The sequence below is a fragment of the Amblyraja radiata genome, chromosome 35, assembly GCF_010909765.2.
Source record: "Amblyraja radiata isolate CabotCenter1 chromosome 35, sAmbRad1.1.pri, whole genome shotgun sequence".
In the NCBI taxonomy this organism is placed as follows: Eukaryota; Metazoa; Chordata; class Chondrichthyes; order Rajiformes; family Rajidae; genus Amblyraja; species Amblyraja radiata.
In genome coordinates this window covers 20,433,001-20,446,676 of record NC_045990.1, presented here as the reverse complement: position 1 = coordinate 20,446,676, position 13,676 = coordinate 20,433,001, and the positions used below count along the sequence as shown (strand labels likewise).

General features: G+C 45.3%; 1 protein-coding gene across 1 annotated transcript in view; it reads left to right on the top strand.

Moving 5' to 3' along the window:
- The window catches only part of LOC116991885 (latent-transforming growth factor beta-binding protein 2-like), a 110,859-nt gene extending 102,076 nt beyond the window's left edge, over positions 1-8,783 (top strand). The window contains exons 12-13 of the mRNA XM_033050862.1: positions 7,367-7,404; positions 8,580-8,783. Coding sequence (XP_032906753.1) covers positions 7,367-7,404; positions 8,580-8,783 — 242 coding nt within the window. The remainder of the gene's footprint in view (positions 1-7,366; positions 7,405-8,579) is intronic.
- The last annotated feature ends 4,893 nt before the right edge of the window (positions 8,784-13,676 follow it).

Below are 13,676 nucleotides of genomic sequence, written 5' to 3'. Positions count from 1 at the left end.
GAACTAAAATAGTAAGATTAGAGCTGACTAGAACTTCCAGAAAAGATCTTTATGTTGCCAGGGTCGGGAGTGGAGGGCACGTAATCGCTCATCATAACTCCTCATAAAATAAAGATCAAACTTCAAACTGGTAAGCTCGTTTAATCTCACTATTTTACTTCGGATTCACGTTAGTGACTACGTGAAGATTTTGAAGCTCTGTGATTTCATGCCGTGGAAAACCGAGTCCACACAAGCACAGCTGCATCAGTTGACCACAGATAAGGGAAACATTCATGATGCATACAGACATGACACAGATCTAAAAACATGCTGATGCTGATAAATGAACAAATAATAATAGTAGTAACCTCTCTCATCCGAGGGGAAACTATAAATAGAATCTAAAATAGAGTTTGCAAATACCCCTGGTCTGGCAAACGGGTTAAAAGAAAATGTTGGAACTCGTTCGATAGACCATCCTGCAGTCGGCAGGATGTGGTCCAGAGGACCGTACATAACCCTTGCTGCTGATGTTGTAGCAGCCCTGGTCGGAGTGAGATTAAAAAATAGTATCTACTCCTGTATAAGCCAAATCCCCGTTTTAACCACCTGGAGATGGTCTGAACTGATATCTTCTTATGAGGTTTTTGTACCTAACAAACATAGCTAGTATCAGAGCCTCTAAGGCTCTAGATGACCTTGACGTAATGTTGTAAATGTGTGACCACTCATAACCGAAGTTGCATGGGGTATGCCATGAGAATTAGTTTGAGACCAGATACCCCTGGGCTGTCCTGCTAACTAAATCGTAAACATGAATTATCATATAGAGCAGGTGTACCTATCCTGCCCAGTCGCAATTTATGTAACGACTGGACCTGTTGCATGAGGACAGCGCCAAGGGAATAACTACCTTATGATGGCTGAGCCTAAGCTAGGGATATAGCTGGAGCTATATATGGAGCTAGGGATATAGCTGGAGCCCCCTAGTGGAGAAGTGTAACACAATATCAATGTCCCATACTTCCGTGTACTTGGTCTGGAAGAACGTGTGTTAAAGATATCCTTAATAAACTGGGTATCAGAGGGTGAGACCCGACAGAGCGGGTCCCGCTAGCTGCAGCAATATGATGAGAAGCACGTTGGGCCCAGTTAATGGGACTATAACTTAATTTATTGTCAAGGACCCATTTGAAAATGAAATCTAAGACATCAGTGTCCATGCCGTATTATATGTAACATAGCAATTAAACAGAAACAGTACCCATCTCCTGAAGAGGAAATGTACTGCTATTTTTGGTGCTATCCCTGCACTCTGCAGTGAGCACACTACATGGATTGGTCTGACACCCCGAGCCGCAGGAGCTGTCTTCTCGGATTCTGTAAGGCAATGAATTGATTAATCACACAAAGGCTGGTTCCCCGAGTCCCAGGCTGAACCAGCAAAGTTTTATGTTTAGAAACCCCATATAAGGTTCTACTATAATTTCCAACATTTGCGGGAACTATGGGCACATAGGCCAGTCAGACAGTACGAAAACCCTGAAGCGGGATCTTGCTGAACTATTGCAAGACCCTCACTGATGAGGCAAAATGGAGCAACGACACAAAAGAAAATTCCTCCCCCGTGTAACGAGAATGTATCTCTCGCCACTCTGATGCCACATGTCTTTACAAACTGGTGAATGAGCCTGGATGCAAACATATCGATATTTGGTGTTCCATCAAGCCATAATGTCATAAAATACACAGTGATCGAACATCCATTCTGTGTTGTCATTGATTTTACGTGATGATACTCCAGCGCCAAATAAGGTTAGGTAAATTATGACAGGATACTTTGATTTGATTGCACCCATGTGACCAACATAAGCTACCACCAGTGTATCAACCTGGAACTGAGCATGCAGATCATGCATATCCGCACAACCCTTTAACCCATGGTATGCACCTAGTGTCTGTAGGTAGTTGATACCAATAACTGAAGAATTGGTCATTCATGCAAATCCCATCCGCCTCCGTAACTAGAGATGGCATTCTTAATTTTCCATCTCAGAGCACTAGCATCAATCTGAAATACAACTGAAGATTTATTGACCAAAATTACTGGAGCAATGCTGAATATTGTTTGTCCACCATTGTGACTTTGGTGGCTTCAGCTGGTAATAGCATAGGTCCATTAACAATGACGTATATGGCCGTTGAGAGATTACTACTTGCACGTTGTAGGTTCTGATAATGCAAAGGCCCAATTGCACAGCTGAAACACAGCTGCTATATTGTCAATTACACTTTATGAATAGAAGACGGCTTGATAATAAGGTTGTTACAGGCTTCTATTGATTCCAAACTCTTGCCCCAGATCGGAGTCACAGATAAATTAATAGTTAAAGGTAAAACCGAATAATCAATAACTGTAGTTGGTATCAACTTAATTTTGACTGGATGGACGAGGAACCTCAATGTCTCAAATATAGTTGCGGCTGAAAACAGTAGATTTTAGCAAAACACAGGTTTAGAATATCATCCAGATAAGCCATAACACGTGTTTTTGAGCTCTGAGCAGTCCCAGCACCGGTTTAGTAATTTGGTAGATGACTTGGGTTCCCTGTGAATGGGATCTGTATAGTATGCATCTTTGAAATCGATGCGTCCTAAAGAAATCAGTTTGTTAGACAGTAACGAAGTTCCATATACTGTTGCAAATACGAGTTAAATCAATTATGAACCGACTTCCTCCATCCTTCACAATGAACAGGCCTCGCCTGCCATAATTCCGTGCCTGCCTTAAACGACAACTCTGGCCAGATACCCGAGCCTGTCTCGAAAGGTGATCCTGGCCATAATACTGAGCCTGCCTCGAAAGACAACTCTGGCCATAATACTGGGTCTGCCTTGAAAGGGTACTGCGGCCGTAATACTGAGCCTGTCTCGCAAGACAACTCTGGCCCCAATTCCAAGCCAAGCTTGGTACCCTTGTACTGTGCAATAATGACCCAGTCTCATGCTATCATTATCATTTGTACAAAAACAATTGTAAATATTACCAACTTGTAAATGATCCACTACCTCATATTTCTGAAGAAACCAGACCCACCTACCTCCATGGTTACCGGTGGTCTATGGTAAGCCCAACGGCCCCTGACGTGTGTCCTATTCCCATCCTTGATTGGAGAGTAGGAAAATGGTAGTGTATGTGGATTCCATTTTTTCTGAGCCCGGCTTGGACCTTGGCATGAAAGGCCTCTGCGCAGCTTTCAAGCTGCCGCCAGCTTTTGCTTCCTCATCCAGGTATACCTGTTGGATAAGTCTTACCTGAAGAGGAGATTCGGCGGCTGGTTTCATTTCTTCCAATGTCACCCCTGATAGTGCTGTTCACTGCCGGCACTTGTAGCATGAGGGGAACTCTGGCCCCTTCTGGGTTTTCTGCCCACGGCAGTAACCCTATCGGCAGTAACCCTATCGTTTGCGAGTATTTCCTTGGAGCCATATGCATGTGCTGCAGTAGGTTCCATGGACATACTTTGAATTTGAAGTCAGTTACACACTGACCACTCGCACTCCCTTCCACAGAGAGGGAGATTCATAGGCAAACCTGAGAACAGGTGCTGACGCAGGCCCCTGAGGATACCTGTGCTGTCATGGCCCCTCCTTCGGCCCTATATCAGGTTATTTCCCCCCGAGTCAGACTGAAACTGACCCTGAATGCTCCCCTCCTCAGAGAGCGAGACATTGTGCAGCCCTGAAACAGGTGCCGCTGCCTACGGGTTCTCCATAATACCCGGGCTGATCACTCCCTCCTTTGTAGTATATCATTCTGAAGCACCCCTCCATCAGGTGCTCCATGCGTTAAGGCTTCCGCAGATGCTACCTATAGAAGGAAGGGAAACCCTCCTGGCCTGACTCCCCTGAGTCCCAAGGCCTGACCAACTTCCCCGTGGTTTGACTCCGTCCCTGGATATCCATAGCGGTCTGGGAGCCGCTGACCGCACTGTCAGCGACTCGGGTGGCGAGACCGGCTTACTGCTGGTCTTACCCCTTTTTCTGGGGGAACCAGAGTGGTCTGGGAGCCGGTGACCCCATTGACTGCGACTAGGGTAGTGAGACCAACTTCCCTTGGTCCAGCCCCCTTACTTAGGAAAGCACCGCTCGCACTTCCCCCCCTCCCCGGGTGTCGCTGACCCCCTTGTCAGCGACTGGGGTAGTGAGACCAACTTCCCCTTGGTCTTGTCCCCCCTCCCCCCGGGAGTGTCGCTGACCTCCTTGCCAGCGACTGGGGTAGCGAGATCAACTTTGCTTGGTCTACCCCCTTTCTTGGGAAAACCACCACTCGCAGTCCCCTCCTGGGTGTCGCTGACCTCCTTGTCAGCAACTAGGGAAACGTACCCGACGGCCGCCGGCTATCCGCTTCCGCGGTCCTGACACAAAACACAAACCCTAGAAATTAAATTTTAAACTTACCTGTAGGTTTAAACTTACCGCTGGCATGAGCAGCGCACCTGCCAGTCAGCCATTGCGTAATGCGCCAGACATAATGACGCGCATACGGGTTGACGGCCTTCTCCACGTAGTCACTCACGTGACTCCGAAGTAAAATCTTCCATAACAAACATAGCATTACCTTTACTACATGCCAATTTTAACTCCTGATTCAACTTGGAGCCTCCCACCTCTCCTTACAGTGCTGCCGTATATCAATTACATTCCCCCACCTTTTACCTATAAGATGATTCCAATTCAAAAGCTTAGATGACTGGGTTTTTCCTCACATTAGAAACATAGAAACATGAGGAGTAGGTGCAGGAGTAGGCTATTCGGCCCTTTGAGCTTACACCACCATTCAATATGGTCATGGCTGATCATCCAACTCAGTATCCTGTATCTCTGATACTCCCTGATCCCTTTAGCAACAAGGGCCACATCTAACTCCCTCTTAAATATAGCCAATGATCTGGCCTCAACTACCTTCTGTGGCAGAGAATTCCACAGATTCACCACTCTGTGTGAAAAATGTTTTTTCATCTCGTTCCTAAAAGACTTCCCCCTTATCCTTAAACTGTGACCCCTTGTTCTGGACTTCCCCAACATCGGGAACAATCTTCCTGCATCTAGCCTGTCCAACCCCTTAAGAATTTTGTAAGTTTCTATAAGATCCCCCCTCAATTTTCTAAATTCTAGCGAGTACAAGCCGAGTCTATCCAGTCTTTCTTCATATGAAAGTCCTGCCATCCCAGAAATCAGTCTGGTGAACCTTCTCTGTACTGCCTCTATGGCAAGAATGTCTTTCCTCAGATTAGGAGACCAAAACTGTACGCAATACTCCAGGTGTGGTCTCACCAAGACCCTGTACAACTGCAGTAGAACCTCCCTGCTCCTATACTCAAATCCTTTAGTTATGAATGCTAACATACAATTTGCCTTCTTCACTGCCTGCTGCACCTGCATGCCTACTTTTAATGACTGTTGTACCATGACACCCAGGTCTCGTTGCATCTCCCCCTTTCCTAATCGGCCACCATTCAGATAAAAGTCTACTTTCCTGTTTTTGCCACCAAAGTGGATAACCTCACATTTATCCACATTATACTGCATCTGCCATGAATTTGCCAACTCACCCAACCTATCCAAGTCATCTTGCAGCCTCCTAGCATCCTCCTCACAGCTAACACTGCCCCCCAGCTTCGTGTCATCCCCAAACTTGGAAATGTTGCATTCAATTCCCTCGTCCAAATCATTAATATATATCGTAAATAGCTGGGGTCCCAGCACTGAGCCTTGCGGTACCCCACTAGTCACTGCCTGCCATTGTGAAAAGGACCCGTTTACTCCTACTCTTTGCTTCCTGTCTGCCAGCCAGTTCTCTATCCACATCAATACTGAACCCTCAATACCGTGTGCTTTAAGTTTGTATACTAATCTCTTATGTGGGACATTGTCGAAAGCCTTCTGAAAGTCCAGATATAACACATCCACTGGTTCTCCCTTATCCACTCTACTAGTTACATCCTCGAAAAATTCTATAAGATTCATCAGACATGATTTACCTTTCATAAATACCGACGTTAGACTAACTGGTCTGTAATTCCCCGTTTTCTCTCTTCCTCCCTTTTTATGCATGAGTTTGTGCAAAGGGCCTGTTCCTATTCTGTGCTACTCTGCAAATCTATAGACTAATCGGATATTAACCTAGCAATCCTCATATATTTGGGATGTGTGAGTATTACAGCATTAAAAGAAGCCCTTCGGCCCAACTTTACTATGCTGATCAAAGTGCCCCATCTAGACTAGGACCATCTGCCCGTGTTTGGCCTATGTCCTTGTAACCTTTCCTATCCCGTACTTGTCCAAATGCATTTTAAATGTTTTAGGATGTACCTCAATTACCTACTCTGGCAGCTTGTTCTTTGACATTCTATCTTTGTCCCGCCCCCTCCCTTGACAACAGTCTGAAGAAGGGTCTCGACCTGAAACGTCGCTCATTCCTTCTCTCCAGAGATGCTGCCTCACCCGCTGAATTACTCCAGCATTTTGTGTCTACCTTCGATTAAACCAGCATCTGCAGTTCTTTCTTACTGTGCCCAAAATTGCTCACAATACTAGTATCCTTCAGTAAGTAGATGGTGATGGTGGAGGGTCCTTTGTAACAACATATCCTGCTGACAGCTGCTGCAGCTGTTTTCTTGTTGAAACAAAGCACTGCAGATGCTGGTTTACCAAAAATAAATACAAAATGCAGGAGTAACTCAGAGGGTCAGGCAGCATCCCTGCAGAATATGCAAAGGTGACATTTCTGGTCGGGACCCTTCTTCAGACGGTTTTTAAGATGAGGAGATGAAAAGTGGAAGAGAGGAGGGGCAGGACAAAGCACTGCAGGTAATAGGTAAGCACAAGCAAGGGAGGGTTGATAGGCAGATGGGTGGACAAAGGCCAGAGATGAAAACGCACAGGGTGTGAGACAAAAGGATTAAAGAGTTGTGATTTAGGAATCTGGAGGAAGAAATGTCGGGGGAGGGGAAGGTGAGTAATAGGTGCCCGGCCAGTTGTGGCTCAGGTCAGCAGAGGGAGGAAGAAAGACGGTTGGCTGGGGGTGAAAGGGGAGGGGATTCCTCTGTCCCACCTGGCCATGTACCTATTTCTTCCCAGCCCCCTCATTTGTCCAACCATTTGCCTATCAAAACCCCTTTGCCTGTGCTCACCCATCGCCAACCACACTTTGTCCTGTCCCTCCTTTCTACCAGCATTTTTGGCCCCCCATACGATCGGTCCAAAGAAGGGTCCCAACCCGAAATGCCTCCGGTCTAAATTCTCCAGGGATAGTGCCTGACCTGCTGAGTTATTCCAGCATTTTGTATCTTTTATCAACTATTTTCTGTTCTCTTCACAGATTTGATAAATCTTCGCCCGAACAGTTCATCTTTTGCGGTAAGCTCATGTTTTTCAACAGTGCGCACTGGAAAAGGGGGAGGAAGAAAAAATCAACTGGGTTGTTGCTATGGATTGGAGAATTCAATGTTCATACTGTTGACTTGCAAACTACCCAAGCAAAATATGAGGCTTTGTTCCTCCAGTTTGAGTGTGGCCTTATTCTGACAATGCAGGAGGACCCTGGACAGAAAGGTTGATACGGGAATAGGAAGGGGAGTTAAAATGGTTAACAGCTGGGAGATCCAGTCAGTCTTGGTAGACCGAGTGCAAGTGTTCAGTGAAATGAACCCTTTGACTGCACCTGGTCTCACTGGACACCAGTAATGTAATGCTGAATGCAGTAGATGAGATTAGAGGAGATGCATCTCACCCGAAAGTACAGCTGGAGTCCTTGGATGGTGGTGAACGAGGAGGTATAGGCCAAGTGTTACATCTCTTGCTGTTGCAGGGGAATGTACATGAGGATGGTGCGGTTTAGGTGGGACGGGATAAGGGAACCAAGGTTTGCAGAGGGAGTGGTTTCTGCAAATGTTGCTGGAAATTGAGGGTGTGAGCTATAGGGGGAGATTGGGCAGGCAGGGAGTGTGGGAGAATGAGGGGTAATCTTACAGAAGTGTATAAAATCATCAGGGTTATAGATAGGGTGAATGCACAGTTCTTTTTCCCCAGGGCTGAGGAATTAAGAACTAGAGAACATGTCGAGAAGGAAAGGATGGAACCTGAGGGTAAACATTTTCATATAGAGGGTGGTACATATATGGAACGAGCTGCGAGAGGAAATAATTCAGCGAGGCGTAATAACAACATTTAAAATACATTTGGATAGGTACACAGACTGGAAAGGTTCAGAGGGACATGGGTCAAATGTACATTAATGGGACTAGCTTCGATGGGGCAACTTGGTCAGCATGAACAAATTGGGCCATAGTGCCTGGTTTTTAGACTTTAGAGATACAGTGTGGAAACAGGTCCTTCGGCCTACCAAGTCCACACTGAACAACATTTCTATGCTTGTACATTGGATGGAAGGAGGGAGATGATTGCAAATGAGTAAGAGAATAATCAATAAATTGAAGGATATAGAGCAGTGTAGAGGAATGGATAGAGTGCATGTTCACAGGTGCTTAAAGGTTGATCAAGTGGTGATAAAGGCACTGTCTCTATCCCAACAGGATATTGATTCATTTGCTGAGGTTTCCACCACGAGTTTGTTAAAGTTTCGCAAGAGAAATTCTACAGAATTCTTCAAGTTGGTTTCCAATTTCATGGAAGTCATGGAAAATTATGCAATTGCTGCTGCCCGGAAATTACATCACCAACAAAAGGCAGAGTTCTCTTCCAATAACTTGGGTAATGTAACAATCTTATTATGCTAGGGGTGTTGAATAAAGTTCTGTGTTAGCCATTGGTTTAAGGTACACAGTTGGTACCAGCAACCATTGAAACTGTTTAGGTTTGGCAGTGAAGGAGGAAACTGGTGTACTGCTGGAACCAATGATCTTTCTCATGGGTAACACGTCAATGTTGACTGATAGCATCACCGCCTGGTTCTGCAACTCAAAGGCCCACGAACAGAGCCAATTACAAAAAGTGCTGGTCCGATATGATACAATAGAACTTTATTTATCCCAGGTGGGAAATTGCCAATAGTCATAAAAACGCAAAATACATGAAACATGAAATTAAAGTGATGAGTGGAAAGAATTAGGGATTTGCGAAGATTGGGGAGGAGGGAGGGGAGGGGGGTAGTCAGTCTCGGTCTTCCCCACGACAGAAGGGGGAGGAGTTGTACAGTTTGACAACCACAGGGAACAAGGATCTCCTGTGGCGTTCTGTGCTGCATCTTGGTGGAACCAGTCTGTTGCTGAAGGTGCTACTCAGGTTGGCCACTGTGTCATGGAGGGGGTGAGCTGTATTGTCCAGGATGCTCCACAGTTTGAGGAGCATCCTCCCCTCCCATCAATCCAACTCCACCTCCAGGATGGAGCCAGTCTTCCTGATGAGTTTGTTGATCCTATTGCCGTCCGTGTGTCTGCCTGTGTCCGTGTCCGTATCTGCATGAACACACCAGCCCACACCATTCAACAGTCATTGACTACACCTCTGTATTCACCTCTGTATTCAGCTTCCATCGCCTCACTGATGCAGCCCACAATTGCAGAGACAGACAAACACTTCTGCAGGTGGCAGTAGTCCGGGTTACATCCGAGGTGTAAATGGTGAACAGGAAGGGAGAGAGGACCATCCCTTATGGGGCCCCTGTGTTGCTCACTACCATGTCCGAGACACAGTTCTATAGCCTGTCACAATGTGGTCGGCCAGTCAGTTAGTTGGTGATCCAGGACACCAATGGAGCATCCACCGGCATCCCCATCAGTTTGCTCCCTAGCAGTGCAGGCTGGATGGTGTTAAAAGCACTGGAGATGTCAAAAAACATGACTCTCACATTGCTTCCTGGCTTATCCAGGTGAGCATAGGAACGATGGAGCAGGTGGATGATTGTGTCCTCAGCCCCCATCTTTGTTTGGGAAGCGAACTGCAGGGGGTCCAGGTAAGGTGTAACCAGGGGTCACAGGTGAGTGGGCACCAGCCTCTCCGGGGACTTCATGATGCGTGAAGTCAGTGCCACCAGTCTGTAGCCATTGGAGGATCTAGGGTGTGTCCTCTTTGGTACAGGAACCAGGCAGGATGTCTTCTACATCACAGGAACCTTCTCAAGGCTCAGGTTGAAGATATGCTGGAGTACTCCGCACCACTGGCTGGCTCACGCCTTGAGTATCCAAGGGCTGACACCATCAGGACCCGTGGCTTTGCTAGAGCAGTCTGCTAAGCTCTTTTCTCATCAGCTCAGCCTTGATGGTCAGGTGCCACAAAGAAAGTGTGGAGGAAGTAGATGTTGGGTACATGGAAGGTAGACAAAAATGCTGGCGAAACTCAGCGGGTGAGGCAGCATCTATAGAGCAAATGAAATAGGCAACGTTTCAGTCTGAAGAAGGGTTTCGACATGAAATGTTGCCTATTTCCTTCGCTCCATAGATGCTGCCTCACCTGCTGAGTTTCTCCAGCATTTTTGTCTACCTTCGATTTTCCAGCATCTGCAGTTCCTTCTTAAACATGTTGCGTACATGGATTTAAGTAAGGCATTCGACAAGGTTCCGCATGGTAGGCTGCTCTGGAAGGTCAGATCCCATGGGATCCAATGAGAGATAGCTGAATGGATAGCAAATTGGCTCCATGTAAGGAAGCAGAGGTTGATAGTGGAAGGTGGCTTCTCGGACTGGAGGGCTGTGACTAGTGGTGTGCCTCAGGGTTCGGTGCAGGGCCCATTACTGTTTGTCATCTACATCAATTATTTGTGTGAGAACATACAGGGCAAGATTAGCAAGTTTGTTAATGATATAAAAGTGAGTGGTTTTGCAGATAGTGAAGATGGTTGTGAAAGATTGCAGCAGGATCTGGATCGATTGGCCTGTTGGGCAGAGGAATGGTTGATAGAATTTAATACAGAGGAGTGTGAGGTGTTGCATTTTGGGAGGTCAAACAAGGGCAGGACATACACAGTAAATAGTAGGCTTGTGGTGTTGTAGAGCAGAGGGATCAAGGAGTACAGGTACATGGTGCCTTGAAGGTCGAGTCGCAGGTAGTCAAAAAGGCTTTTGGCTCTTTGGCCTTCATCATTCAGAATATTGAATATAGAAGTTGGGAGGTCATGTTGCAGCCGTATAAGACGTTGGTGAGACCGCATTTAGAATATTGTGTTCAGTTCTGGGCAACATGTTACAGGGAAATATTGTCAAGCTTGAAACGGTTCAGAAAAGATTTACGAGGATGTTGCCAGGACTAGAGGGTATGAGCTATAGGGAGAGGTTGAGTAGGCTGGCTCTCTATTCCAAGGAGCGTAGGAGGATGAGGGGGATCTTGTAGAGGTGTACAAAATCATGAGAGGAATAGATTGGGCTGATGCACAGAGTCTCTTGCCCAGAGTAGGGGAATCGAGTACTAGAGGAGATAGGTTCAAGGTGAAGGGGAAAAGATTTAATAGGAATCCGAGGGGTAACTTTTTGACACAGTATGATGGGTGTCTGTAACAAGCTGCCAGAGGAGGTAGTTGAGGCTGGGACGATCCCATTGTTTAAGAAACAGACAGGTACATGGATAAGACAGGCCGGGCCGGCCCTAGGCCGATTGGACCTTTTATTCCAAATTGGGCCCCGCTCCCAAGGGGGGCCCCACGTTAATTTTCCGTATTTCATATGGAAACTCAAATTCGCCATACGTTTTTTTTACAAAACTTACATGGTTTTGTACATGGAATACAAGCGCTGTACGGCTATCAGACACAAACGATGTGTTAACGACTGCAGCACTTGCGTTAACAGCCAGTTGCGTTAACAGCCAGTAGTTAACAAGTCGTTATCCAATGCGTCATCAATGCATCGATCTGCATTCCTCAGTAAATGTGTAATTGTGTTTTAGAAGAAGTATTAATGACGCTGCGTTCCTTTGAATACAATTCACGCGGCGTCATTAACACTTCTTCAAAACATAATTACATTTTACTGAGGAATGTAGATTGATGCATTAATGGCACATTGAGAATTTCTTAAAACTCACCATCATGGGTGAGAACTTCTTCTTGGTCTGCAGCAGGTTAGTCATTCAATTTAACTACCGACCCACGTTGTGTCTCTCTGTCTTTCGCTCTCTCCCTCCCTCTCTCTCCCGTGCGCTCTTTCTCCCGTGAGCTCTCTCTCTCTCTCCTCACCTCTCCCTCGAACTCTCTCAGCATTCCCGGAATCATTGACGTTTTGTGGTACACAAAAATGCTGGAGAAACTTAGCGGATGAGGCAGCATCTATGGAGCGAAGGAAATATGCAACGTTTCAGGTCGAAAGCCTTCTTCAGACCCGGCTATTTCCTTCACTCCATAGATGCTGCCTCAAGCCCTGTCGCACTGTGCGAGTTCACCCAAGAGCTTAAAATCTCCATGTAGCATCTCTGTCCCTATCTTCAAATTCTCACTTTGAAATAAAATACAGTTTTCGACTTAAACATTTCGCAGCAGGATTAGTTGATTCCCACGCATTCAATCATCGTTCGATTCAGTGGAATTTTCACACCTGGTTGATATAGTTTTTTTTAAAGATACAGTATCTCACAATAAATTGTTTCAAGCATACCGGGTAGTAAATGCACGAACATTTAAGTGGTTACTGATATTACAAACGGCTATAAATGAATATAATTTCAAAGTGAAATAGGAGATTTCCGTGGAAAGAATATTTTACCAGAATATAAGGTGAGGTCGCTGCAAAATGCTCACTTAAAACAATACGCCGTCAACTCAGGATTGTTTCTTAGCCCTCTGACAGGTGTTTCAATCTCACCTCGTAGCTCGCTGTTAATCGATTCATAGCTATTAATTTTCATTCCTGGTCCGTATCGAACTTCTCCAAATGTAAACGCTTCAAGTTACGCTTCTTGTGTGGTGGTAAGTGGGGGGTGGGGATGCTAGGATAAAATACCATATATTTGCATTTATATAGCGATCCTGCTGCGAAATTTTGTCGAAAGTTGTATTTATTTCAAAGTGGGAATTGGAAGATGACGACAGAGATGCTACACAGAGATTTTGATAGGAAGGAAACGTTACAGCAGCTGAGTAAAAGATTAGTCAAATGGTAGGTTCAATGAAGATCGGGCGAGGGGGATTGGGGGTGGGGGGAAAAGTATCTATAGCTTGGGACTTGCCTAAATGAGTACTGAGATGGATTATCATTTCACACCAAATTTCTTAGACAATAATACATTTTATGCAATTATCACAATATTTTGTTGGATATGGATCAACCTATGGTACATGCTCGTAAATTAATAAAACAAATGTTCTTTAAGTACTGTGTCTGGGATGGGGTTACCGATAACAAATAACCTACATTCTACATTTTGTCATAATGTGGCTGAAACAATGGCATATTTTGTGATATTTATTGAGATAGAAAGATACAACGGAGTTTGGGCAAGATATTACCTTGCAACATTCTATATGTCTGATAGATATTGTGAAATGGAACTCAGAAATTATGGGAGGATTATATAAAACTACAATTGAAAGGTAATGAATATACAGAGTATTCTTATTTCCATCATGAACATGCAATAGTGATATAGGACACAGGTCCTACTACGGTAAACTCACGAGCTACTACTGTATGACTACGTGTTAAAAAGTATCAAATATCCTGAGTATATTTTACATGTGGACATTT